This window comes from Accipiter gentilis, chromosome 8 (genome assembly GCF_929443795.1).
Source record: "Accipiter gentilis chromosome 8, bAccGen1.1, whole genome shotgun sequence".
Taxonomy (NCBI): domain Eukaryota; kingdom Metazoa; phylum Chordata; class Aves; order Accipitriformes; family Accipitridae; genus Astur; species Astur gentilis.
Genome location: NC_064887.1, coordinates 36,051,415 through 36,079,257, shown reverse-complemented (window position 1 = coordinate 36,079,257; position 27,843 = coordinate 36,051,415). Strand labels below are relative to the sequence as shown.

Genomic DNA, 27,843 nt, shown 5'->3' with positions numbered 1-27,843 from the left:
GGCCAAACTGCAACATGGGCAATTATATTGTGCTTTGTAATATTCACACAGTGGTATGTATCGGTGTTTTCCACTTCTTCCCATAATGGCAATGCAGTGGCCCAACACAGAAACAGCTACATTGCCACAGGAAAATGCAAGTCCCCTGTGATGAGCCCTGCAGTGTAACTGTCAGATATCATGCATTACTCTACTTTCACTGCCATGGGTGTCCAACCCCAGCATGCTTCACATTCAGACTTCTACCTCTACCCGTAAGAGGCTCTCACTTAAAAATCTGCCCACTCATTCCTGATCTATGCTGAACCTCTAATTTTTCCATTTTTCTGAAGAGATACGACATGCTAGCTGAGTGGACAGCACACCTGCCTTCACTGCACTCCAGTGACAGCAGAGTCAAACGTAAGATGCATCAGCAACTACAAAGGTAGAAGTGGCTTTTGCTTGAAGAGCTTCAATTCCAACTGTTCTCTTTCCTTCAAGGAAAAACAAGGAAAAAACCCAACTCTTTTGTTGCACCAAAATCGTATCCTGGCATTTCTGACCAGCACACATGTTGTTACAATTACGACTGGACTGCTTGGCTCCGGCATAGGGGGACTGTTAAACCGGCACACTGGCACCCATCAAAACATTTGCGAACTTCCAAAGTGGAACTGACACCATGGTAGTGGTTTATATCACACGTCAGAGAAAGGCTTCATAACTCAGATCAAACAATTTAACTCTTGAGCTCCCTGCCTAGTGAGAGCAACTAAATGCTAGGCTGCCTATTGTTATTTCATATGGCTGTTTCATGTGGCTTCCAGCCAGTTCACTTCATTTTGCAAGCTCAGACGTTAAAGACAGAACTGGCCAGAACTTCGATGAAGCACTTATAAGAGAACAGAAACTGCTGACTCTAACATCTTCCCTGTCAGGCAGAAACAGCACCAGTACTATCAGGATGGCACATGAGAATTTTTCAGCTTTTAAGTAATTTTGTTGGATACAAACTTACTCCCTTCTAGGCAACTCATATTCTTAAGTAGTTGTCAAAAAGATCTTTGGACTTAGGATTTTTTGCCTTTTTTGGTTTGAGGAGTTCAAACAATAATCTTACCTGTGACAAAAAGGTGCAATTAGTAGGACTATCTTAACCACATTTTAGCCTACTAGAGAACGACAAATTCTATGCAAAATGGTATGCATGTGCTTTCTGTAAATACCATTACAATTCAACTCTTCTGTCAGATGCTCTTCTGTATGTCCCCTGATGAGCTGAATAGAACTGTAATGAGGAACAGACCTATCCACTAGGACTTAGAATCTCTTGAGGAGCAACTGGGGACAGCTGCAGAAGATGGAAACAAGAATGGTAGAATTAAATTATTATTACACTTACTGGTATCCAGTTTTGAAAACCATAATCAGGTTGCTACAAGCTGTTCTGCAACTGCAGACAGAGCAAAGGAAGTCAGTCAGAATTTTCTCACAATACAATCAAATCTTCAGCTTTTAGGCCAGGTCTTCCAGCAAAATAACAAGGAATGCAGTGCATCAGCAACAACAGAGCAACGCTTCATACATACCTCAAATGTTACTTTGGAGTTTTCTAACTTCAATCAGCTCTGATTATGACCGGCTTCTCTAGGAACAGATTTATCCCTCTTTCTCCTGTGTATGGGAGGCACCAGTAGAGATTTTCCACTGCTGCCTTGGGCCACACTTAGCTGAAAAGATTTCTGCCAAGCTGTATCCTGCCATGTCCTTACTTCATACATTTTTGTATTTGGGAACAGCCTTTTTTGAGGTTTTACTTTCACACAGCAGAAAGTTGCCAGGATATATCTGATTCTGTCATTTATCACCTCCTGTGGAAAACCAGTCTTGGATACATGTAATAGTATCAGATATCACAACTGAAAGTAAACACACTGCGTAGAAGATGCATCGATTTATTAATAGAATAAAAATGAAATGTAGTGACACGTTTTTCCACTATTAAAGCCATAAAGACAATCAGTGTCCCATTTATATACTTGATGGCATCATTTCAGTAACTCATTCATAAACTCTGACTGACATGTTCAGGTCAGGTATTACAGAAACCATTTCCACAATGGAAGCAGCCTTCCTCTGTTACAAAGCGCTTAACTATGAATGCAGTCCCCACGGTTTGCAGCTGCAATTGGTCTATGGGAGGTTTTCCTATGTCCTTAATTTTAATTCCTGAGACTTTCTCCACCTGGAATAGCTTTTTAAAGCCTTTCAACAGCAACAGAGAAAACCAGCTGAACTTCTTGTGGGGTACAAACCCAGTCTTCAGGCAAGAAAATGCATTGAATATTTTATGAAAATGGGCTCACTTCCAATATACTGTGGGGATTATTTGTTACAAGATCCCTGGCTAATTATTGGAACTTTGAGGCAACTACGACAGAGAAAAATGTTTGTAATGGAACAGCTTTAATTGTTACACACTCTCTTTTGTGTGTTTCTACTTCTATGTCATATATACTGCAATGTTTTAAACTGTAACCCATCATTTTTATTAAATCATATCTGCTGTGATTTCATAGATAATAACATTATCAATGTATAGCTTTGTGTGATCTAGCATTACCTGAAAGAAATAGGCAAAGTGATAAATAGGAAATACTACAACTGACTTTGCAATTTGCCTCAATATGTGAATTTCCTTTAAATCAGGTACAGGAAAGAGTATCAGCTACGAAGACAATTAAAGTCAGCACTTGGGTTTCACAGGACTAACAACTGTTGAAAACTAATCCCTTATGGATGCAAAGGAAGACAAACATCCCATTGCAGTTGTCAGGGGACAGAATGTGTTCAGAAGCAGACCAAGTTGTGATGTTTTCTCCTGTAGATACCTCTCTCTTGCACGCTGCTTGGAACAGGTATCTGTGATATCAATATGCTGAAAGCCTTTGGAAAAACCCCGCTGTTCGCATCCAAGTACACTGTTTCAGGAAGGTACAAAGCCTCATGAAGAGCTGGGCATTAGAACATGAACTTAAACCAGAATGGTGATGACAGATGGTGAACCCCAAATGGGAGTCTTGTGAAAAAAGAGCCTTTAACATTTGAAAACAATATTAAAGGAAAAGAGAAATGACGTGCATATTACTGGCACTGCAGAAGCCCAGATATAACATACAGCACGCAAGCCTGCAGAGAGTATATCATCCATAACCGGCTGGCTTATCTGAATATAGTAGTCATGTACCAGAACAAGCTGGGGAGTTTCCTGGAGTCACATTTACTGCTTGAGTTTGGCTGTCCATATTGGAGGGGGATTTGGTACCAGAGTTTTGAGACTGAACCAACTGTTCAGAAATAGCAGGAGAACCAACAGCATGGTTAGCATGCTCACTCTCCCGTGCTGTAACACTGGGAGTGGGGTTTTCCTTAGCTGTCCCAGCATGACTGTGTGACTGGCTGGCTTGTCTCCCTGCTTCTGCCTCCTGCTGCTGCAGCATCCGCTCCACCTCTATCTCAAGTTCCAGATTTTCCTCATCTGCCTCCACTTCCAGCTGCTGCATTAATTCCTCCAGCTTCCTGGCCTTGCGGAGCTCATTCTGCTGTATGATCGTGCACAGGTGCTCCGTGAGGTGCTCCTTAATCTCCGTCTTGTGTTGGAGGTCCAGCTTGGCTGCCACATATTCCGACTCAGCCTTATCATACCGCTTCCTGCAAAATCATCATCATTTCTAGTGGGTTAATTCTCAAAGTACTTTACAATCTGACACATGGACAGATACTTTAAGCATCCCTGAAATGCAATGTGCTCTGCCATGCATTACACCAGCTATTCACGACATGCTGATACATTAGTAAGAGGGAAGAAAATAAGTGTGAATTGATCAAATCTTTTCCTCTTGACACACTAGCCTCCACTGCTGCTGTATTCCAAGAGTTCATATGCTCATCTGAAATCTACAGATTGAATCATGAACACGCATTTTTACTGCCTGTTTTAAGATATGTATCACTAGCAGCAGAAAGAAACCATCAGAAATTGTAGTGGTTTCATGCTTCTAGTGAACACCTATCTAGTGAACTGGAACACTGCAAAACAGTTTCATGTTTTTTTCTAATCCAACCATCCACTCGACAGATAGAGATGCTACAATGGTGCTACACACATTTACATTCGGATCTTGTCTAGAAGTGTACTCTTCCGGCCACCCATATATATGTTCAGAAAATCATGAGCAGCACAGATTGACACAGCATATGACATCAATAGTGATCACAACTTCTGCGTGGCAACAGATGTAGAATTTTATTGTAAGCATCCCCCCGACACACACCTCCTGCCAATTTGCACTTCCTGTCATGACAAATATAGCAAAAAGGAAATATTCCAAATATTTATTGAGGTTAACACATCTGGGATATCTAGCACTTTAATGGTTGGTCTCCACATTAGTGATGCATCTTCCACTACATTCAGTGAATCTGTATATTAATTCTGATTTAATTAATAGAAAGATAGATGCAATCTTGCTCACCAGGAAAGGAAACATGCAAAAGCTTTTGCAGAATGACTATGCGATGTACCTTACAGAGCATTCATAAAACTAGTATTAGTAAGGTGGTTGAATAAAGAATCCAGCTGTTTTATAAAACCAGATTCAAATATCTGGTAAAACAAAGCAACAGAAAGGAGAGATCCTTTGCTTAGGGAAACAGGAAGAAATAAGACATAGAAAAGCCTTGCAAAATATGTTCTTTTATATAATCACAAAACTTTGACCCAGCTGTAAAGGCTGTGTCTGCAGTGGGCAGAAGATGCCTGCTTAAGTTTCCCTCACTAGAAAGTCAAGATTTCCTTGGGTCAGGTATCTGAAATGGAAGAACTAATGCTATGCTGAAAAATTCTGCACAGTTAAACATTTGGGCTGAATTCACACATATTCTTCACAACATATTTACAAAAATTCCATTCCACAGCAATTGTCAAATGCCCCTAACTATGTATGTGCTCAGGTCTATTTAATATCTCACTTTTTGACCCACTGAAATTATTTGTGTTTTAGCCCTAAAACATAAGACAAGAACTAAAAAAAATACTTAAAAAGGCACCACTTAATCAGTTTTGGCTCGTAATGCATAAAAACTACAACACTGGAAGTATCTAACTCACATTTCCAAATCCCTCCCTCAGAAAGACTTACTAAGTTCATGGAAGTCATTAAGTATTTTGTAAAGTTTATCCCCTTTGTCCTACCAGCATCCCCTTTTGTTATCTTCAATTAAAAACTACTTTCCAAATGTCAGAGCTGCTTGTGTTATTAACACTTGTGCCATTAACCATTTCAAATAGGCACATTATTTCAAAATTTTGTTAAGGAAATTCCCAGGAGCATTTACTGGTTTTAGAAACCAGACTTAAACCTAAAATACATTGAAATGTTTTTCCTCTTGAGGATATGAAATTCTGTATTCATATACACTCAGCTACTGAAACTACAGTTAATCTTAAATATTTCAAATGATAACTACACAAAAGAAATCCTTATTTTTTAGCTACCACTGCTATTTTTTTAAAGACTAATTACCATGTTTATTGGCCTGTGGTCAACGTATAGCAGAAGTCATAAGGAGAAATACACATTTAACACATTGAATCGTGAACCAAAAACCGCAACCGAACAGTTCCATTTTATTAAACGGCTACATAAACGTGCTGATGTTTATCTACTGATGTTGTGGTTTACCCACAGCTAATAGGGTGTTCCGATTAATTTCTTGCATTTAAGGAACTCATCAGAACCAGAGTGATTAAAGGCACATTGTGAAGGGTGAAAGCTTCCTCTTTCCTTCAATTTTTGGTCCCAGTTCCAAAAGCACTTCAGCAGTATTATATGTTTTAAGCTTAATTGGTCCCACTGATTCCAACAAGACCAGAGCTGTCATCAACAAGCAAGTTTCCCTGAAAAGGACTTTCATTTTAGGACTTTTAAAAAAACTCTTTCCCCCTGAGAAGAAATAAACAACCTTGAAACAATAAAGCAGGGCTTACGGACAACTGCACAGTTAAAGCAGCAAGTATGTCTCGTGACAGCACAAAGCTGGAAGCGCAGTCTGCAGTCAGAAAACCTACTTCAGTTTCCAGATTCCAAGGGAAAAATTAGGAAATAAAAAGCATGCTTTTACCTCAAGATTTGAAAGTCCCCCCCAGACTGTCACCGCTTTAACTATACATTATTACAATGACATTAACTCCATTACAGCTTCAGTGACAGGAAGCAGCATTTTCTCCCTCCATTCAGGCAGGGCTGGCTATTCCCTCCTCCCTGTCTGTCGCTTACCGGGCATAGGAGTAGTCCAAGCTGGCCTGATCAATGCGGTTCCGCAGGATGCCAATGTCAGCAGATACCATGTCATCCAGAGCTTGTAACTCTTTCTGAATCCGTTTTAGTTTCACTGTTTCAGCTTGAGTTCTTTTGGATCTGCAAAAGGAAGATGCTTTTTTTTCTTTTTCTTTTCAAGCCTCTCTTCTTGACATAGTGGGCCCCATTTCATTTGCAGAGCAACTAACTTCCTTAAGAGCTATTCAGAAGGTTTCTCCTTTATGATTTAAGACTTTTGATCTTTTTTAATATCCACAGGGATCTAAAATGCCTGCTATTAAAAGACTACGGCAAAATTACGTAATGACTATAATCAAAGTGCCTAAAATGGATTGTGTTTCTTCACTGTGGAAACACACAAGAAGCTGCTGTATCTAAGTAGTTCTCAGTGTAAGGAAACAGGAAATGGCTTGGGGGGGAGCAAGAGGGGGAAGGGTATTTAGCCCTGCAAATATCCCCTTTCAAAGAAGCCCAGTTAGTAGGGGCCAAAAAGTCACCTAACCTAAGCTTGATTTCCATTTTGTAAAATTATTCCCCAAAGGCCTAGCCAAATCCCAATGAAGTCAATGGAAACTTTTACATCAAACACAAAGGATTTCAATCAAGCCTTATGTAACCTTTTTCAACTCAGCCTATTCATTCCTTAGTTCTGAAAACTAAATGTTGCTAAGGGCAGCAAGTGTTGATGGATTTCACTCCCAAGCAACCTTCAACAAGCTTTTACACCAGGTCACTTTACTGTCATTCACCCCCACCAGCAAAGCCATGCTTTTCAGCCACTGCTTTACACCCCAAAGCAGGTACTTTATAGCAACACTAGGTGTGTAGGCAGTGACACCATCTCTCATTAGACCACCTAAAGCAGGTGGAGAGAAAGACTCCTGTAGTATTGCTTAGAGCCTGAAGAAGGCCTTCGAACGTCAGACATAACTCCCTAGCTATCACCTTCCAAGTCCTCCTCTCTCCCCTCTGCTTCCAGGAGGAAGAACCCAGCCTGGTGGTCACACCCACGTTTGCTGTCCTACAGTGACTCAGACCAAATCTACTTGTGTTTTATCTCTGCCAGGCAAAGCAAAACGAAATCTTCAGAACCTCAAAGAGAACGTTCTGCACAGTACCGGCTATGTTCACCTGTGCTACTCAAGAGCTTTGATGGGCAGACCATAATACATGTCTGGGAGAGCACTGTGACCATGAAAGCTTTGCATCTCCTTACTTGATCTAGTGTCATCAGCTGCTCCAACATCCTTTCCTACAAACCTTGCCTTCCCCGTAGTCTTAAACTACCTTGGTGGACAACACTGTACAATGCCTTAAAGTCTGGTCACCTGAAGAGCGAGAGATAACATCTGTGAGAACCTGTGAATTTTTATAATTTCTAATCAGCCAGTGGTAAAACAGTACCTTCTTAAACTTAAAGTTGATCATCTTCTCTTTTCAACACTTTCACATACTAGTAAGAGTCAAAACCCCAAACAGAAGTAGCTATAATTTCCCTTCATAGGTTTGGAATCAAATAAACTTTCCTTAAGTCCAGTCAAAACAAATCAGGAACACAACAGGGATAAGCATCCAAGCACCCCAACTTCCAAACATGCCCTCACTAACAGGCACAAGGACTTCAGCTAATTCTTGAACTGTGTAATAAGTTTTCCATCTGCACACAGAGATGCAGCTTTGGAAGTGTGAAAAGCTCAGTCGCAACTTCTTAGCCAGCACTTCTCATCAAAGGGAAATGTCGATCACAGCTGCTCACTTGTGGAGCAGTACATACAGAGCACAGAGAGGAGGAAAAAGTGAGATTTAAATAGAAGATGGGCAACTGGTTGCAGATGAAAAGTAATCCCTTCCTCAGCCTCAGTCCAGGCCGCAGCATAGCCCCTTACCTCTCAGCAATAGCTTTGGCCAGGAGTGCCTTCTTGCGTTTATTCTTCTCTTCTATCAGCCGCTGCTCTTGCTGGAGGATTTCCCATCGTGATTTTTCCTGCCTGCTCATTGACAAAAAGATCAAAATTAATAGAAGGTTCATCTCTCTCCTTGTACCCCAAATGACACAAATATTCACCATCATATTTCCTGGAACAAACTAAAAGTGTCAAAGGAACAATAAAAAGGCTTCAGTTCTGAGGAAAGAAGAATCATCTGCAAAAAGTCATTCAGACCAATAAAACATTTCCAGATGAAATCTGCTGATCAGAACAAAAAATCTTCATAAACAAGTAAGCTGCTGGTTAATTCCACTTTGCTGGAAGAAAGAGCATACAGCACTTTTTCAGAAATGTATGGAATTTTTCATTTAAAGGATGTGCTTCCCCACTAGGTAGAAGCAGTTTCAAGTTTCTTACTGGCTGCTACAAGTCCCCATCTGTTCAGTCTGCCAACACAGCCTCTTTTTTGGAAACGTTTTTTCCATAAAACGGATCCTTTCACAGGTCTGCTTTACAATACAGCCCCCAAATAATTAAACTGATACAAATGAAAGACTGGTAAAAGTTACAATGAAAATGAGCCACAAGGAAGAACAAGAATTCACTTTCCCCACTAGGAAGGAGTTATACAGGTACCATTTCCTGGGCTACATCTACTAAGAGATACAACCAGCCCCAGAGGATGGAAGGCAAAGTCTCAGGTGAGAGGGGACAACCTCCGTCAACACAACTGGGCAAGATTAAGGAGTAAAAAAAACCTGTTCTGCTGCTTTTCCACTCTGTTGTATTCTTCATGCCCTCTCTGAAGAAGTCTCAGCTTAAAAATAGCTTAGCTTAAAAATACCCAAGTAACTCAGCCATGTTAATCTTAACAACCACTTCTGCACAAGAATATATCTTCAGACTTCTCCTCATCACCCTATTCCTAAAACATCATATAGAGAAATATTTTTAATAAGATTTAAATTCAAGTGCACAGGCTGAGATGAGTTCAGCAGATTCAGGAGGTGGTTGTTGCAGCTAAATGTCATTTCCTCCCCCCAGAGTGAAAAACTTCTCTGTAAACCTTGAGCTATCTTCTCCCCAGTCAAATACTGTCTGTACTTTTCACCACCAGGAAGGAGCTGAACAGCCAGTACTAGTGGTGAGCTGCACCCACAGGAGGAATTTGGCACTGCTTTTCAAAGTGCTGCTATTCTGGTGAAGGGACAGCTATCTGCAGGTAGGTGATCCCAGCTAGGAGCTAGGCAGGTAAATGGCAGGCAGCACGGCCAGCAGCCGCAGCCTCTCAAGGCACATCTCTGCAAAACAAAAACTCCCAGATCCTTTTGAGTTTTGAATTCGAGTGAAGCCACAGGGTGCTCCCACACACAAGTGCTGCTGACTGCCACAGTCCTGCCTCTCCAGCGGGAAACACCTTCAGTCCCCTCTGACAGATCTAACCAGAGAGATCTAACCAGAGGTAGGGTCTGGCACACCACACTTGGAAAGCTGCTGATCCCTGTTCTGGGGGAACATAAATGATGCATGGAAGTCTGGTGGCCAGCTAGTGTTTGTTGGTTATATTGGGCAGAAAAGTTTGGACCTGCATAGGAACTCAAGGCTGGAGCAGCACTGTTAAAGCATTTTAAAAATAAACTATATGCCCTAGAAAAAGAATTAATCTTTTTGCCCCTCACACTTTGCTTTGCCCGCTGAGGAAAAAATAAAGAAAATTAGCACTTGGATACAGATGGGAAAACAAAAGTGAAGAGGTAAAAACAAGCAATTTCTCATATTGGAAATGCCTGCCCTCTCTAGCATTTAGACAGCAGCTTTCTTTTATAGGCTACTATCTGAATTCTGAATGATGAACTAAGTAATTGCCACATTCAATCAGACTCCCAGGGAGCCAAGTTCACTACTTTTTCCTTTCTCCCTCTCACATGTATGTTTGATGCTTCTGAGGGAGACAGGCACCCCACTGTGTGCTGATGCACAGGGTGAGAGCCTCGAGATTAGTATCATCTTGAATCATAAAGCTAGAGAACTGCTTAAACCTCAAGTTTTATCTCCTTACCAACACTTTTGGCATTAACAAATCTGCAGCAATATTGTAAAGGGGAACACAAAGTTACACAAATCACAGCGTATCTACTCCAAAAAAGGACTTTTTGTTGTGGCTGCTGACTTGTCTGCACAGCCGTATGGTGAGATTAAGTCTTCATAAACCATTAAGACAGTCCTGCGTCTTGGGCGCTTTATGATGTACAGTCCCACTGCCATAGGAAATTATCTGAAGACAGCACGGTATGTATCTGCATGGATTACACTACAGAATTTGGTCCTGAATCAGGTTGAACCCAACTAGAGATGAAGAACAAAGGTTCAATGCAGAGGAAGCAAACATGATCTCTCAAACCTTCCTATTAGATACAGAAAAGTTCACTTTACTTCACAACCAAAGAATGAATCAATACAAAATAATAAAACCCATCCTGTGATTTTACCGACTTACTAACAATTCCACTTTCTTTTTCTCCACTTTGGAGTTTGGCTTTGCAGGGCGGGTCTGGCCATTGTCACTGCCATTACAGGGATCTACCGGTGTCACTTCCTTCTGCTGGTCTCGGTTGTCATTTTGCTTTTCATCTCCTGCTGAAGGAGGATGAGGCGGTGGCATAGGCTGCTGAGGATGACAAGGCTTGTGTTTTGGTACAGAAAGCAACTGTTCAGGAGGAACAGAGGCTGCTCCACCCTGCAGTCCCAGCTTCTGACATTGCTGCTGGAGGGCTTTTTCTCGTTGCAATTGCTTCCGACTCTTGTTCACAGTGTGGGGGCGATGCTGCTGCTCCAAGGGTTCATACAAATCTATCAATGGGCGAGAGGGAGAAACAGGATTAAAACCAAATCTTAAGATCAAAGACAGACTCTGTGAATTAGCTTTTCCGGGCAAGCAAATTGGTACAAAACCAACATAAGGAAAAGACACGTCAGGGTGTCAAGGGAAAGCAATGGGGGGGGGGGAAACCAGGAACCTGGGAATGTTTTGTTAGCCTAAGAATCGGGAGTTTTGAAGGATGTGAGCATCCGAAATGAGGACAGGGAGGAATAAGGGGCCTGGACTGTGGGACTAAAGGAGAAGCCATAGATAGGAGTGAGGCAACTCTTGAGGGACTCATAGAGAGAGCGATCTAGGGCTAAAAAAGGGTGCCGGGCAGCCTGGTGGGAAAACTGGGGGTTTGTAAAGTGAAGAATGGGCAAGAACATGGTGACAGATGGGCAAAGAGGAGGCTGGAAACACGACTGGGCTAGCAGACAGGCAGATGTGGCTGCAGAACAAGGGGCCGGAGAGTCTGGAAATGTGACAAAGAAGCTGCGGGTGGAGAGACAGATGGGCTGGGTGGGAGACTGAGGGGAGTAGTGAGAGATGGGGCCTGGACGGGAGGGGCCGAGGGACTGGCTGGGGGAAACGAGGGGCTTCCTGGAGAAGCTGACGTGTTTGATACGGGGATGGATCGGATGAGCTGAGGGGATGGACAGAGGTGCGGACGCAGGGGGCTGAGGGCGCGGGGAGGCTGAGGGGACGAAGGGATGCAGGAGCGGCTGCGGGGGCTGACGGGGTGCCGAGGGCCCGGAGGCTCCTCCGCGCCGCTCCCGGGCCCGCTGCCCCCCCGCCAACCGGGGCGGGCGCTGCGGCCGGCCCGGTCCCGAGCCCCGGCCCCCGCCAGAGCCCGGTCGCGGTCCGTACCTGGGCGCTGGCCCCGCAGGCGCCGCAGCTCCTCCTGCGAGAAGCCAGCCCAGGCCTCGGCCATGGCGCTTCCTTCCTCCTTCCGCTGACGGGGCGCCGCGGCAGGCAGGGCCCGAGGCTGCCCCGCCACCGCCGCCCGCTCGCCGCAGGCAAACGCCGCGGACAGCCCCGGCCGGCCGCGCCGGGGGGCCTCGCGTCTCCACGGCAACGCGGCGGCGGGGCGGGGAAGATGGCGCCCGGAGGAGACGGGGAGGGGTAGGCCGCGGGCGGGGGGAGCGGGTCTTGAGCAGGAGAGAGCGGGGCCGGCCCTTGGCGGGGGGCTCGCCGGGCTCCGGAGGGGACAGGGCGCGGAGGCCGCGGGCCGCCTCCGGCTGCCGGGCCGCACCAAGGCTCCTCAGCGGGTGGACAGGCCCAGCGCCCCGTCGGTGGGTCCGCCGGGCAGTCACGTCCGCGGTGCTCCTGGCGCGGCAGAGGGGCTGCAGGGAAGGCTGGCCGTGCAGCAGGGCTGCCGCGGGGTCGGCACACGGCGTGGGCAGCCGTGCCGTGCGCGGTGTGCTGTATGGGGCGCATCCCAGGTGCTCCTAAGAATGTTAATGCCGTAAAGAGCTCAGCCAGTCCCAGCTAATTAGGCGTAAATGAAGAAGAGGAGCCGCTCCCAAATAAAGCAAGCTTGAAGGAACATCACCACGACTCCTTGGTCATTTACAGTTTGTCATTAGGTAGGTAGAAGAGAAGGCGAGATGCCTGCTCCAGCGCATCTGGAGCTGTGTTTGCAGGGCGTACAGAGCATGTGTTTGGGACCCGTGTAGTAAGGGAGCTATGAGGCAGGGACATGTGCACAGCTAGGTGCTGATGAGGTTTAATAAGTTAACAGTGGGGAAATCAGCAAGGAAAAGTAGTATTTTGCCCATACTGATGTTTCTGAAGGTCTGCTTTGGCTATTATGTGCAAGGATGCACACGCATACTTCAGTCCTTAGGTATAAACTGAAAAGATCCTGCAACATACAGCAATATTCTCTCAGTAGCCATGAAAACAAGCGGTTTTTTCCATCCAGCCCAAACTCTTGTGGCTGCTTTAAGCCTATCAGGGGTCTTGCAGACGAGCTTACCTCCCACCGGGAGAAAGCCGGCCGGAACACAAGGGCACGAGCCCCAGGCTTAGCTGAAGCAGTCCAGGGGACTGGAGGCTTAAATAATACATCATTGGCAATAAAACGGGGACGTTTTCAGTGCCTAACCACATCCCTCCCCGTTTCCAATCTGTAAGGGATTAGGCAAGCTCTGAAGTATTGCTGTCTCCCAGAGCAAACTCATAACTCGATGACCACGTATGACTTTGCAATTTATCGCAGCAGCACTTTTAACAGCTCCTGCGTGACTAACGCGTCCCATAAATACCAGCCCCGGTCAGAGGAGAAGCGGTCCTGAACTGCCACTCACTGGCAGGCGTTAAGTGTTTCTGATCGGATTTGGCTGAGTACCTTCAAGGAACAGAAGTGCTACGGTTTTTCACCCGCTGCTTAGCTGTAGGCCTTGATACCGAGTGGAAGCATCACGGGCATCCAGCAGAAGAGAAGGGGAGCGTGGTTATCTTGATTCTGTCGGCGCTGACTGGGAGGTCCTTCCTGGGTGAGTCTGGGGGCTGAGGGATGCGAAAGGATGCCCAGACGGGATTATGGCTTCCTCCAGGAAACCTGACCAGCCACAGAAGAGATCTGAATGAGAACCATAATCCAACCTTGACTCAAATGCTCTCAAACTCCAGGGAGTCCAGACAGCAGAACCAGGTGTCAGCTTGAATTTTACAATGAATCAGCATTGGCCAGCCCCACAAAAAGGTGTAGGCACCTAACTCACTTTTGGATGCCTGTACAGGATTTGGGAATCTAAATCTGCCCTGGTATCTAAATCACTGTAATGGGCAGTACTGAACCCACAGATATGAACCGAATGTGCTTTATGAAGTACAAATGCCAGATCTCATTCTTGAACCTTAGTTCGTTCTTCTCTTCCAAGTTTTAATGCTACAAACAAAAATGAAGCACCATATTCACTTTATTGCCTCAGATATTCCAGGCATAAAACTTCCACGTGTTTTACAGAAAAAGTATAAAGACTTTGGAGTTGTTAACTATAACGCTATAGGCAAAGCAGCAATCCATTTTAACAGTTTCCATCAGCCAAAGGTTTAATTACCAGCCGTTGGGCCAGTTTTCTCCAGGAACAATTATAACGCAGTGAAGTCATTTCACGGGGCATTTACCAACAGCAGATTTAGAAAACGGAGGCTAGCTGTGTTCTGTGGCTGATTGAAGTCCTGTGAGCATAACATGGCACTGAATATTTGCCACCTAGGAATAAAGTGTTTTCCAAGCAAACGTTGCTACAACACAGGCTGGACAAGGCCAGATGAAGAGAAAATAGAAACCTTTTCCATCCCCTGGAACCCTATCCCAAGCAACAATGCAAACCTTTCTTTTACATCTGGGGACGGATTTGAGTCCTGTATCTTTTTGTGCTTCAAGAGCTGCTGTCTTGCTAGCAGGCCTGGAGACCTCCATGACTGCTGCATCCATTTTCTATTGGTCTAATTGACCTGGAGTCTGCTGGCTCTAGAAGCAGGAAGGACCAACAGATCACAAAAACATCCTTTCTTGTGCAATTCCCAAATCAGTGTGGAAGTGTCATCAATGGCTAGCAAATTGGACTCTCCAGGTCAGACCTCAGGGTCAGACCTCAGATGACATTTCAACCCAGGACAGATACAATTTGTACCAGGACATAACTTCAATTTGCATCGGTTTAGTTCTTACTGAAAACTTTTGGGGCTTTTAAGAGCCAAATAAGCTCTTCCAGCAAGGGACTCCCTGACTTAGATGTATGTTTTTAACCTGATTCTGCTCACCACTCTCTGCACTGTCACAGCAACACACAAAAGAACACTCTCCCAGTTAAAGACTGAGCCCTAATGTGAGACAGGGAAAGACGTGTATAGGGAAGGACAGTTCCACTTCTGCTTGTGTTTCAGACCCTGTCATAAGCTCCCAAGGACTTTGACATATAATTCAAGAGACCCAGGGAAAAACCATCCTGAAAGAAACAGAGGCGAAAATTCCTAAATCCATTTATTTCTCTTTCTAATGAAAAAAATCTATCAAACTGTATGCACATTAATACTATCCCATCTTGTACCAGAGCATAACACAGGCTAGCTTAGGAAGAACGACCATGTCCACATGAGCCATGGCACTGTGTGAGCAAGGATCAAGTCCTGCCTTTTGAGAATAACTCATGGTTTAATTTGTCCTTTAAAGGATGATTTTGACATCTATGCTATGAAAGTTTCTTTCACTGAATCCTCTGCTGAACTGTCCAGGCAGCTTCCAAGCCTGAGATGAGTAATTTAATTTCTCAGCATGGCACTGAAAGCAAGAGGGCACTTCAGGTGTTGAGGCTGCAAATACCCGTGTACGGAGCTAAAACTTCTCTACAGCCCATTAAAGGCAATCTAGTTTTGCCCATTTTTCAGTGGGTGGTGAATTAGATTCTGCCTCAAGCCTTGTATCGATACTGGTCTCTGTGCAGTGGGGGTTTTTTACTGGTTAAATACCCTGAAGGTTGAGAGTTGTCCATTAGGAAACACCAGACACAGAAACCAAGGTGGAAATTAGCTTGGCTGAGCCTGGCCCCCAGGCCCAGATCCAAAACAGCATACGAGCATGTCTTTAACCTCAACCATGTGCTAACGCCCTGTTCTTTAATAGGGCCATACTGGGCAGAGCCAGGGAAGTGCCAGGATGCCTGGCTCAGCACCAGCCTTCTCCTAACCAGGTGCTCAAGGCCATAGCTGCATTTGGAACCCAGAGCTCAGCCCACAGCAAGCTGGGGCTCTGAGTGCAACAAGATATATAACGGTGTTACAGCTCTGGAGGAGGTTAACAGTGAGTGCTGTGTGTTTTACTCTGCCCCTTGGCTGCTTTATTCCGGATGCAAAACCGTAGCCAGCGATTCAAACCCCTCTAACACCGGGACAACACAGCCCTAGCGTTGTCCTGCAGTTACCATCCATACTGCAATGGGCTGGCGTGAGGATTTGTACAAAAATGCAGGTATATCTAATGGAAATAGTGTTTCCACTGAAAAATGAATTATTCTCATTCTGGAGTGAGGTGAGAAAACGGAATTAAAAAATACAGTATTATTCTGTCTCCCCAGTTTCTGTTCCCCTTAACCAGCCAGTTAGTGGGGTTAAGTCAGCACTGTCATTTCTGGGACCAAGGCAGTCTTTTGGTTTGTAAGAATTTCTTAGAGGGAAACAAAAGATCCACTTATCTAAAGAGCTACCAAGTGAAAAAACCAACATTGGAAACCTGCTTTTTAAACCATACAAACCAATGTTTTTCAACATCTTTTGATCTGTGGATCTTTATACATTTTCCAGTGAAGAGACAGACTCTTATGCAGCAAGTTTAAGGCTGTGACCTTGCTTCCTCTGAGTTACCTTTCACAGAGACCTTCAGGGTAATCTCTTGACCCCTGGGCTAAGGCCTGGTTTGAAGCCACAGCTGTTTTACTTTCAAAGGTCCAAATTTTACTTCTCAAATCCCAGCAAAAGAGGGGACATGTCCTAGCAGGGCTCCTAGCAGATATCTCTTCTTTCCTTGCAGGATGCTGTAGGGCTGTCTATGGCACCAGTGGGGCTGGACCAAAGCAAAACATCTCAATAGGGCCAGGGCATGGCATATGAAAAGACAATGCAGGGCTACAGAAATCAGTATGATTTTTGCCATGGACTCCAGTGGGCTGCAAATTGCCCATCAAGACCTGCAGACACTGCTTTTTTTCTTCCAAGGGTGCCCAGGGCTGTCAGCAGCCAAATTGGGGGGAGACTTGGTCCCGCAGGCACAGAGGCTCCACACCGTGCAGGGGCTAAACTCGTTCCTCTATGCATCCTGAGCAGGGCTGGTGACAAGCAGAGCTGGGTGGAGAGAGAGGCGTGTTTTTCCAGGACACTTCTCATTACAGTGATATGTTTGCTTTGAAACTGAGCCTCAAAACATCTCAGCTTTTAAGGCCCCCACCCCATGTTTTCTTGTTTCAACTTTTGAGCATTTTCCTTAAGCTCAGCTTTCAGAAAATAAAATCTGAACTGAAAGGAAGCTCAGCATGCAGTATGAATGTTTTCTTTTTTAAAAAAATTAAAATTCTTACTGATATTTTGGGGGTCTGTCTTTCTTTCCTCACTGAGACTATTTAAGACAGATTTTCCATACAGACAAAAATATTCCTTAGTAATTCCTCATCTTAAAACATTTGCATGAAAAAAAATCTCAACAGGATTAAAAGCTGGCTAAAAAAGGCACCTTAAGAAAAAAGCTGGTAAAATAAAATAAAATAAATCCTGACCAGAAATATCCTGAAGATTATAAATTTACCACTTTGGATGGCAAAACCAGGGCTGAGCAATAAAACAGGTGGAAATGAGCAATTATTGACATATATTTTCATATAGCTTAAGAATTATTTTTGCAGCTAATGACTTTAAAAAGATAGTTTCTAAATAGTTTTAAAATATCTTTTAAAGAATACTTTTTAAAACCCAAGTTAAATATTTCATGACAGTTCTATAGTGCTTTTAATTGCATTGCTCAATGTAAAACTTGTAATTCAAACATTTATATAGAAAAATTAGAAAGCAATTGCTTTACTTCTAACCATTTGCGTAAAAATTATAATCTAACTGTCAAAACAGTTGATAAAGCTAGAGATTTGAAGAGAAATTTGCTAAATGTTTGTTATCTTTGGCATAACATGAGTGATTAGAACCACTGCGCTAAACAAATTGAATTTTCATCAAACAAACTTATTGTTGTTACATGCTCAAGTGAATGAACTGCAGTTGTTTAGTCTGGATGGGAGAGAAGTGTATGGGAGAAGACATGATAATAGTCTTTAAATATATAAAACGCAGCTGTGAAGAGGCAAGGGTTATGTTTTCAGCATCCATGTTGGATAGGTGAAGAAGAAAGTGAGACGCAGGCTCAGATACATAGTGGCTTCCCAGCAGTTAGGGCAGCAAAACATGGAGAGAATTGACTTAAGACCCCCACAGAGGCTCCATCACCAGGTATTTTTAACAATAAACATCTGTTGGACAAGGCAGAGGGAAGGTCAATGCAGCTCTGGGACAATGAGATGGCCAAGATGAGTTTTTGTTGATTTCGGGTGTCTGGATCCCCACACAGATTCTAGAGGAGATGGGGACCCACAGACACCCCACGGGTGCAGGCTTGCAGGCTGCTGTGCAACATTTTTGACCTTGCTTTGCTAAATCATTTTGGTTGGCCCATTTGAGATAATGCACATCCCATCAGGGTGTGCTGGCTCCCAGCTGAGAACTGGACACCTCTTCCAGTCTTGTTCCTGTGACTGTGATGCTTCCCACACCAGTCCCACCTCTTTCCACTGCTGTCATGGCCCCATCACCCTTCTCATGGGCATGCACATCTGCACCACCAGCTGTACCACTTTTGGTGCCAGCCAACTGTGTAGGTCCTGCCACCTCTGCAAATGTCTGTGTGGGAAATCATCATCTTTTCATGGCAAGACAGAAGGACAGATGGTTGCCAAACCCAAGAGCCAGCAGTGCTTGTAATATGTATTTGCAGTAGAGTATTATATGATGTGAAAATCACTTTATTACCATAACGTGCCAAATACCTCCAATGTGACAGCTGAGTCCAACGTGTGCTAGGGCCAGTTCATGCGTCTCTTTCCAGCTATGCAAGCCATGTGCTGGAGGATGCTGTCCTCTCACCTTTCCCAGCTCAACACTGCTGCAACTCAGCAAGTTGAGATGAGACAACTCCCTTATGCAAGTGAAATGCTGGTGACCCTCAAGGAGTGACATGGGACCCTGCTCCCATCCTGTGGCATCCCCCAGAAATGCTGCCACTCATGATGAAGACATAGGGCTGAATTAGTTTACACTGTTTTAGCTTGTTTTCAGCCCAGGTGGCTGAAGGGACAACCAGGTCAGGTCACATATTCAGTGCCAAAAGAGGATGTGTGACAACACCTGCCTATTTGCAAAACAAGCCATCCCCTTACTTTTTCTGTATCCTTGCAGTAAGATATCGGACATTTCTCCATGGAGTCTTGTCCAGAGCACCACTGCCTCCTCCTCCTCATTCAGGGTCTTTGGACGTGTCTGTAACACAAATATTAAGGAAGAACGACCAAGCACCTCCCACAGCAAAGGAACCCATCTGGAGACCAGCAAGCTGCAGGCTCTTCAGGACACGCACTAGCTTGCTTCACCTGCCCATCCTGCAAACACTTAAGCTACAACAGACAGATGTGCAGGGTTACGACCTCACTGTCCCCTCAGCTGCCTGGTAACTGCGCTGCAGCCACGACAAGAGATTAGGGGAGCTCAAGTCAGCCAGGTTATCCTCAGCACCATAAACCAGTGCTCTTGAGATAGCATGGCCAATTTTGTGTGCAGCACTCCAGCATCACCTTGAATGAACGCTACCTGTGGTGCACCGTGTCCTGCGCCCAGCCAGCTCTTGAGCACTCACTGAGCTTTGAGGGATGGTCTTCTGCTTCCACGTGCAGCCTCGGCCACTTGCCACCCCACAGATAAAGCATGCTAGGATTTGGAAGTCTTTAAGATGAAATGTTGCGTCTTTCCTGAAATAAAGTTCACAAAATGTTGATGCTTTCTCTCTGCAGCAAGCACAAAAAGAGATGTGAAACCCCATGTGTTTATAGGTGTTCTTAGTGAACTGTTACTCACCGAGGGTGGGTCTGGGAGGAGGTTTTCAAAAGACTGCTGAGTTGCAGAGCGCTTGGGTCTCACTGAGGCCTTAGTAGGCAACTTCCTTTCATGGCTTTGGAAAGTCACCCGTCGGTTAGTAGCTGCCTTTCACAATGTTTGTGTAGAAGATATTTTTCAGCATTTTCTCTGGGAGGAGAGTGTTTTCTTTAGTTTTTTTCAATACTGTCATGACCGCACACCCAACTGACACCCACAAGGCTTACTAGGGCCACGTACTAATGAAGATTTCCAAGCGTCAGTGTCACTCACAGGGTTTGAGCTGTAGCTATAAAGACTGTAAATAAGCAGGCCGATGGCCAAAGAGGCTTAGCAGCGCTTTGATGAGGTATTCGAGATAGTTGGAGAGCAATCTGTACCACACCCTGGCTACAAACACTGATATCACACAGATCTCAGCCTGCAATAAATGGATAGGTTAGTAAAGCAAGCTCTGATTAAAACAGGGCCAACCAAAAGTAGACCTTTACTGCTGCAGCAGTAAGGTGAAAAAAAAGGATGACTGGTTTCTTCTACTGGTGGAAAATTCTGGTTTTGGAGCTGAGCTGAAGAGGAAAGACTTAATATAATGAGAAAAGGTCATTTCATTTTGGTCAACCAAAACCGTTTTGCTTGACCAGTAACAAAATGTTCTCATTTGCTTGGAGACTGACTAGTTTTCAAAAAAATAAAAGAACTAAAACCCACAACTCTCTTCCTTTTAAATTTAGTCCATTTGAAAATGAACGGGGGGGGGGGTGGGGGGGGGGAAGAAGGCTTCAAACTAAATGATCTTCAATAAAGCAAACTGCTTCAGCCTGAAAATGCTGAAGTGAAACATTTCAATATTTAAAGAAAGAAAGAACTTCTATTGTTTTGTCTTGTCATTGACTGACTTCAGCCCAGATTTGTGAGTTATTTTCGTTGCCTTCATTTTCACAGGGGACTTAGTTGGTTTTTTGGTTGGGTTTTTTTTGTATTTTGTTTTTTTTAAACTAATTTAATACTCTCTTCCAGTTCAGTTCAGCAAAGGTTCATAAGAACATGACTGAGCTAACAATTTGCACAAATATCAAGCAAATATTTGGTGGGGTTTTTTTCCCTTGCATTTTAGGTTTTCTTTGAAATTGTACCTGAATTTCAGAGAAGCTGTGGGGTCCTCAGGACCAGCCAACCCTGAAACGTGCACAGAGCAAAACTCTCAAAGTCTGTGTGCTCTGCCGTGTAACCTGCGTACCACAAACATTCAGATGCCATCTTCAGTCCTGCAAAATATTAAGACAGGCATTTAAGATTTACCCGAGTGATTAAGCACGAGCAGCTTGTAATTGTTTCCAGATTCCTCTCCTTGCAGGAGAAAAGGCTCTGCAATCCCTGTCCGCGTGCTCAGTGTAGCAATGCGCTCACAGAGAAACTGAAGATGAACCGAAGAGGACAAACAAATACCCTGAGTTTTGAGAACAAGCCAGCAGTACATTTTAATCCAGCACGGACTGTCCAGCTCAGAAAAGCAGGATTATTTAGCCAGCATATATCAGGGTATGTCTGCATCCTCCCTGTAGCAACACCTGTGCACCAGCAACTAGAAAACCCTCGTAAGTACACATGGTCAGATTCAGTCTGCAATTTTTCATCTGGCTTGGGAGTGTTAAATGAAGATCAACTGTTGAAATCAGCCTCCTTTGGGGGAATCTGACTGTGTCTGCGCTTACAGAGAGGACCTTTGTCCTCCAGGTTTTATATAAAGCCGCAAAGATTGCAGACTTTCTGCATAAGCCACAAAACAATCCAGCAAGCATCTGGAGAGACTTGCCTCACATCCCAAACTGTTCCCTTCATGCAAATCTACCAATATATTTTTCCCACAGACTGCTTGGTCATGAAAAGAGATCTTCCCAAACTTGCTCAGGGCTTCAAAACCTTAGCAACCCCAGCCCAAGTTTGAAAGCAAATTCAAGGGTTCACCATTGCCTTTGAACACAGCAGGGATCTACTCCAACAGGTTAGATCTCAGGGGCCACATTGCTCCCAGGATTTAAACCAGACCACATGTGAAATGGCAACTACCTTTTATTTTTTTATTTTATTTTATTTTTAAATAGGATAATTTAGGGGCTATGGCGTTTTTTTATTATTATTACTATTTTAATGGCAAATTCAGTGTGCTGCCTTCCCTCCTTAATGAAGGGGACCAGGGGATGTTGCTCAATTTCTCCCACTTTCTAGAAATAGCCCCTACAAATCCTTTGTAAAAATATAACCACAACCTCTTTTCCCTCTTCTCTCTCCCCCCAAGGAGGGGGCTTTCATCAGCTCAGACCATTTTTCTTCTGCTACCTCTTTATCTTAACCTTTTGTCCAAGGTTACATTTATTTTCCAAGGTCCATGGCCAGGACAAGGATACAGACGGTGCAGCTGACTTTGTCTGTTGAGGGTCACTGTCACCACTGCCAGAGGCACAACCCTGGTGTGGGAGGGTGTCTCTGAAAACAGCCCCTGCCCTCATCCAGTCCAGTATGCTGCCCAGTTCACCCAGTCAGGGCCCTCCACAGCAGCTGTTGTTGCTGCCCATCAGGGCACGTCTTTGTAGCCAAAACTGACTCCTGCACTTGGATTGTGCAAACCCATTTTCTCTCCCTTCCGCAGTCCTGGCTATCGCATGCACATCTGGTTGTTCCTCTGAACCTCTCCACAATCATTGCTTCATGTCCGTTCAACCCCGGGCTGGAAACGTAGCTGTTCTCCCTCCCCTGGGACCTTGTCTGCTGCCTCCTCCTCTCTTAGCTAAATTCACCGTGCAATGGCTCGTGCCATCCCTTCTTGTGCAAAACCCTCTGAGAAGGGTCTTTTTCCAGTATGGAAATCTTGGCACGCTCCTTGAGGAGATGATCTCAGATAAGCCCACTGCTGGGGAGAGAGGTTCACCACCCTCTGTGGAAACTTCATAAGGTCTGGTCTTCATCCAGATGGGAATTTTTTTTTTTTTTTTGAATTTGAGCAAAAACGCTTCGGTCTTTACAATGTGAGAGAGAAGTGAAAAAAATACATTGCTGCCATTATAGTGGATGGAAAAAAGGGGGTTCAGGCTCTCTTTGAAGAGTCCTGGTGCTGAAACAAATGGGCTGCTTTTGTTTAAATTACACGAGAATGGATCTTCTAGCAGAAGTGACCTTTGCTTGCTTCAGCAAGCTTGGGTGAGGGGCAGCGTTTGCCATCTCCTGCCTGAGCCCATCTCTCCCCAGTCAGGGCAGTGGGCACCAAATCTGGCACAGACTGCGTGAGGTTCAGTGGTGGAGCTGGAGAGGTGGGACATGGCTCTGTCATTTGAGATGGGAGGAGAAATACCTGCAATGAGGGCCAGAGCTAAACCTGCACAGGAGCGTGTAGAGGTGGCAGCTCCTGCCCGCAGCAGCTTTTAACCACATTTATACACCACGGGGCGACAGGGAGCTCTTCCATTGAAACACATACATGCGCAGCCTCAAGATTGTGCAGCAGAAGTAGATTTGTTGCTCGTATGGACAGAGGAAGGTTTTCACTTGTGCGCTCACCCACCTGCTCATGGCCAAAGCCATCCTGATTCTGGTTTGTAGTCCTGAGTCCTGGCCACGCTGTTCTTCGGTTCCCAGTCTGCCCCATCTGCACCATGACCCAGGGCTCACAGCTGAATGATGGCAGCGGGAATCGCCTGCAGGGAAGATGTTGAGAAAGAGATGATGAAAAACTCCATCCACACCAGCCAAAAACCCAACTCACTCTTCCACACACCTACCAAGCACTGGGTTTGTGACAAAGCCAAGCCTACAGGGGCCACTCAGCCCACACAGCATCTTTAACTATGCTTTTCTAGGTCATCACAAACCAGCCCTGACAGTGCTAGGAGAAAACAGATTTACAGCAAATCTCCCCAAAGCATCGTCTGCATTCCCCCCGCGGGCTGGGCTGCAAGTTGCTGCCTCCAAACAGCATCGCCCATGGGAAAACACCACCAGCTCAGCCCTGTCCTTGGAAAGCCATCGGGGAAAACACAGGGTAGGGGCTCGAGGTTAGCACAGCCCCGACAAGGCGCCGGGGATACCTGAACCGCTAATTTGCCAGACGCCCCCGGAGCCTGGCTTGGCAGCCCCCCACTGGCTGTCGCAGCGTGGAAGCCATTAACATTTAAAAATACTTGCAGGAATGGGAGGGTGGGGGGAAAAAAATAAATGGTATTTGCGGAGGCCCATTCCTCAGCACACTTTCATGTGTGCCAAAGTTTGTTGGCATGGCTCTGAGTTTGATAGGGAACATCTGGGCTGCTGTTGCTGCCTGTATATTGGCTGAGGGCAGTGAACAAAAGGGGTTTGTGCAGGAATGCCTGGGGAGGGGTGCGGGGTGTGCGTGCGTCGAGGGACAGCTGTGAGAGGCGAAACGCAGAAATACTCTCCGGAGAAGAAAGCCTAATGCACATCCCATGTTCCTACTTTTTAAAAGGGGGTAAAAGCCTTCCCCCCCAATTCTCCTCTTCCCTCCCCCGAAAGCACGTCAGGTTCCTGAAGGCGAGCGGGGCTCAGACACAGATCCATGCACCGCTACCTCTGCACATTCGATTACTGCCGCACTCTGGAAAAGCAATTGGAGTGGAGAGAGCAGGTTAGTTGGAGAGGAGGGAAGTCCGAACCCAACCACACGGTGCAGCACCAGTACATTACTCAAGAGATAACCGGTGAGGTCTTTGCAAGCAGCCTGGCTCCCCACGCCCTGATGCCACCGCAGGGGGAAGCACCTGGTGACAAACCCCCTTTGCGTGCACTGAGACTGGCAACGTGGACCCACCAAGAACAGCACCGGTTGAAGTTTCCTCCACTTCCGTTGGGAATTTGAGGTAAGCAGCTGAAAATTAGCATTGTGCCACTGCCAGCAGCACGAAAACCACAGGCTGCTTCCTACAGACACAGGGTCCTGTTGTATCTGACAGGAGAGGATGGCTTGGAGGGATGAAGAAGGAATGGATTCACACTTGAGGAAGGCTGATCTGTTGGGACCTATCTGAAAATTACAGGCCAGGTGCAACCCTTGGCTCTAAACATCACAGCAGACATGCTTCATCCCATATGCTCCATCCCCAAGGAGCTGCTGCGGCCTGTGGATGGACACCAGAAACCTTTGATTGAACCTAATGTAACATTTCTGACATTCTTCCTTTTGCAGCTCCTTTCCACCATCCTATGCCTGCAGTAGTTTTTACTCAATATGTTTGCAGTGTTCACCAGTCTTCTAAAAATTTCATTCCATGGACTAAACCTCTTCCTCAACAAGAGCAGCACTGATATCATTTCCTACCTGCAGATCCCTCTTTGCTCACGCTGGTTTTGCCCAACTCAACACCACGGGCAACAGTTCTGAGCATTTCAAAGGTTTGGGGTTTTTTTAATCAACGGAGCATTTTTGTCTTTTCTTTCTGGTACGCGCATTTGGTCTGAATCTTACCTAGCAGCCTACATCCCTCCTTGTTTCCAGTCCTTAGCAAGGGCACACATTAAGCCTGCTACCCAGAGCAAGATTTCCTTTGCCTCTGCCTTTGGGGCTCCTTGGAGTTGCTGGAGCCACCCCAGAGAGGGTATTTGGGTAGCACTTGGGGCACACATCCCTCTTGCTACCCCCTACCTTGACAGGGCAGCTCTCTGGGAAAGCCTCAGGGAGCAAAACCTAAAGACCAAGGGTCCAGGTCAGTGAAGACCCTTGGGTCTGACAGCCAAGGCAGACTTTTCCAGCCCTCATCTCCTTTTTAGGTCTCAGCAGCATGCCTACAAGCCATTGTTTTGAGCTGACTTATTCAACGCCATCCACACAACCCTCTTGGCGCTGTCTCAGGCAGCAGGCTTGTGCTGGGGATGCTGGCTCCAGAGCTGGGCATGTTTGGAGATAAGCTTCCTTCAGCAATATTTGGATTTCGATTACATCAGTATCAAGACACAGCTTTTTGCCAGAGCCAAGCGAGCTTCTGCCATGCCAAGGAAAGCAGCCAGGCCAGCCAGGGGCCGTGCACAGTGCATTGGGGAGGACACCAGTCCCTCCACACCCCCACGCAGGGGCACAGTGGAGGGAAAAGCCATCTTATATGCGGCAGCACAGGCTACACCTCCAGCTGCCATGCAGACAGTCCTAAGTGGTCATCTCTTCTGCGGCAGGAGAACAACTGCAGAAAACTCAGCTGGTCTTTGGAAACTCCCTGCAGTCATCACTGGGGAACGTGAAGCCATATATAAGCATGCAACCAAGCTTAGCAGTCAATGCCCCATTTTAGAGAGGAAGGAAAAAAAGTGTAACTGCTGGTTTTAGTGCCAGATGTCCCCTTGATCCACTTCTGGAAACAGAGGGGTTGAGAGTGGCTGATTTACTTCTGCTTCATCACTATTAGCATTGCCAAAGCGCATCTGCCACGTCTCAGGGATAAAGCCCTCCTCGTAGGCAGGTCTGTGCCTCCATTCATCCTCCACATCCTTCTCCAGGACACCTTTTCTTCTAGCTCTGCCTGAAAAACAGCCCAGCACACCAAGTGACATGATGCTGCAAAGGCATCTTTCTCTAGCCAGACTCCCATCTGACCCCGCTCCCACATGTCCTTCCTTGATCACTGCCACCAGCTGACAAGAACCCATCCCGACAAGGACTACAAGTGTTTTTTCAAAAGCACAGAAACAATTTAAGAGCCTAAATCCCGCTTTCCAGTGTGGTTAAAGGCCCCATCAGGAGGTAGACTGTTAATCATCCTAGATGCTTTTGAAAGTTGCAGTAGAGGTTCATCTGTATCTTCAACATCTTCTGGGGACCCACCTGCCTTCGAAATCCCTCCTGAGGGACCCCAATGGGGGTGGCTGGGGAGGAGGACAAATTTCAGAGCCACAATACTCCTGCCAATGCAGTTCCATCTCATTTGCTCCATCACTGCATCTTATCCAGCATCTAACATGGGACAGCTGGGAAACTCCCAGTGCAATGGGCTTGGGAAGGGGACGGTGGCTGGTGGGAAAATGCCCATTTAACTTTTCGCAGGCAAGTGTGGTTCAAACGGTTGTTTCAACTTGAAAAAAAAAACCTGACACGTGTCTCCAAATTGTCCAAATGTTTGGCTTTTACATTTCCTTCAGTGACACATCCCAGGGTTTTAGTTGAAAAGGTCTTTTCTCTTCAGAATTAGGCCACTTGTAGGAAAAAACCTATCAAAACAGGAAGCTTGAAATTATCAAAGAAAAATATTTTCATTGACCTAAAAAGAACTTATCCTTTGGTTTTTTAGTTCACAAAATTTTTCAGGACTGACTCTTCATCCCCACGAGAGATGAGAAATACTGTCAGTACCTCAGAAATGCTGCCAGAAGGAAAGAGTTATTAATTACCGACCACTATTTTTAACCTGCAACCAAGAGTCACTTCTCATGGGTGACAACCAGATTCTCTTGAGGCTCTGCCATTGGCTTCATTGAGACTTTTAAGTCAGAGATAGGATTTTTTTTTGATGGGACATGCCCCAGGCACTCCGCAAAGCCTAACATATCAATTTCCAAAGCAAGCATCAGGTATCACATGCTCTTGCTACCCATCTATTTAGAAAAATTATGTCATTACCTTTTTTCCCTACCTATATTCCCACTGAAAAAAATGTTCATTTTTTTCTCCCCTTCTATTCCATAGCTCAAAAAGGACTAGATGGATTTTGCTCAGAGCTTCCAAAAAAATTCTCCACTGGGTAAGGTCCAGGCATGCAAAAATTTCAACCTGAAAAGTGAATGTTTTCAAAAGTTATTAGCTTATGAGAAGGGCTATAATGGAAACTGTTTTACTGCCATAATTATAACACCACAAACAGAGCCTGCTGCAATATATAACATTATCAAGTGCCTGTCAGCATTTAATAGAAGTCTTAATTAACTGCTGGGGAGGAACATGGCAAAAATTTATTTTCAGGAAAATGTTTGGGAGCTGCGTAATTCTGGGCTTTTTTTTTTTTTTTTTTTAAAG

The 27,843-nt window shown here is 45.2% G+C and overlaps 1 protein-coding gene across 4 annotated transcripts; it reads right to left on the bottom strand.

The window, feature by feature from the left end:
- Positions 1 to 1,921: 1,921 nt before the first annotated feature.
- Positions 1,922 to 12,132, bottom strand: GORAB (golgin, RAB6 interacting). 4 transcript variants are annotated; one of them, XM_049809328.1, is made up of 5 exons: positions 12,021 to 12,132; positions 10,780 to 11,140; positions 8,249 to 8,350; positions 6,321 to 6,461; positions 1,922 to 3,693 (listed from the first exon to the last, which is right to left on the bottom strand). In XM_049809328.1, the coding sequence occupies exons 1-5, from the start codon at positions 12,082 to 12,084 to the stop codon at positions 3,222 to 3,224; spliced, it is 1,140 nt and encodes a 379-aa protein (XP_049665285.1). In that variant the 5' UTR covers positions 12,085 to 12,132; the 3' UTR covers positions 1,922 to 3,221. The 4 variants fall into 4 exon arrangements, with proteins under 4 accessions (XP_049665285.1, XP_049665286.1, XP_049665288.1 ...); XM_049809329.1 differs by having other exon boundaries at positions 10,792 to 11,140; XM_049809331.1 differs by lacking the exon at positions 12,021 to 12,132 and having other exon boundaries at positions 10,788 to 10,899.
- Between the last annotated feature and the right edge of the window lie 15,711 nt (positions 12,133 to 27,843).

Excerpts from the sequence above, each read along its gene's own strand:
- GORAB (XM_049809328.1), bottom strand. The coding sequence starts at position 12,084 with ATGGCCGAGGCCTGGGCTGGCTTCTCGCAGGAGGAGCTGCGGCGCCTG. Across the intron at positions 6,462-8,248 it reads GCCAAAGCTATTGCTGAGAG|ATCCAAAAGAACTCAAGCTG; the intron begins GTAAGGGGCTAT and ends TTCCTTTTGCAG. Across the intron at positions 3,694-6,320 it reads TTGGACTACTCCTATGCCCG|GAAGCGGTATGATAAGGCTG; the intron begins GTAAGCGACAGA and ends ATGATTTTGCAG.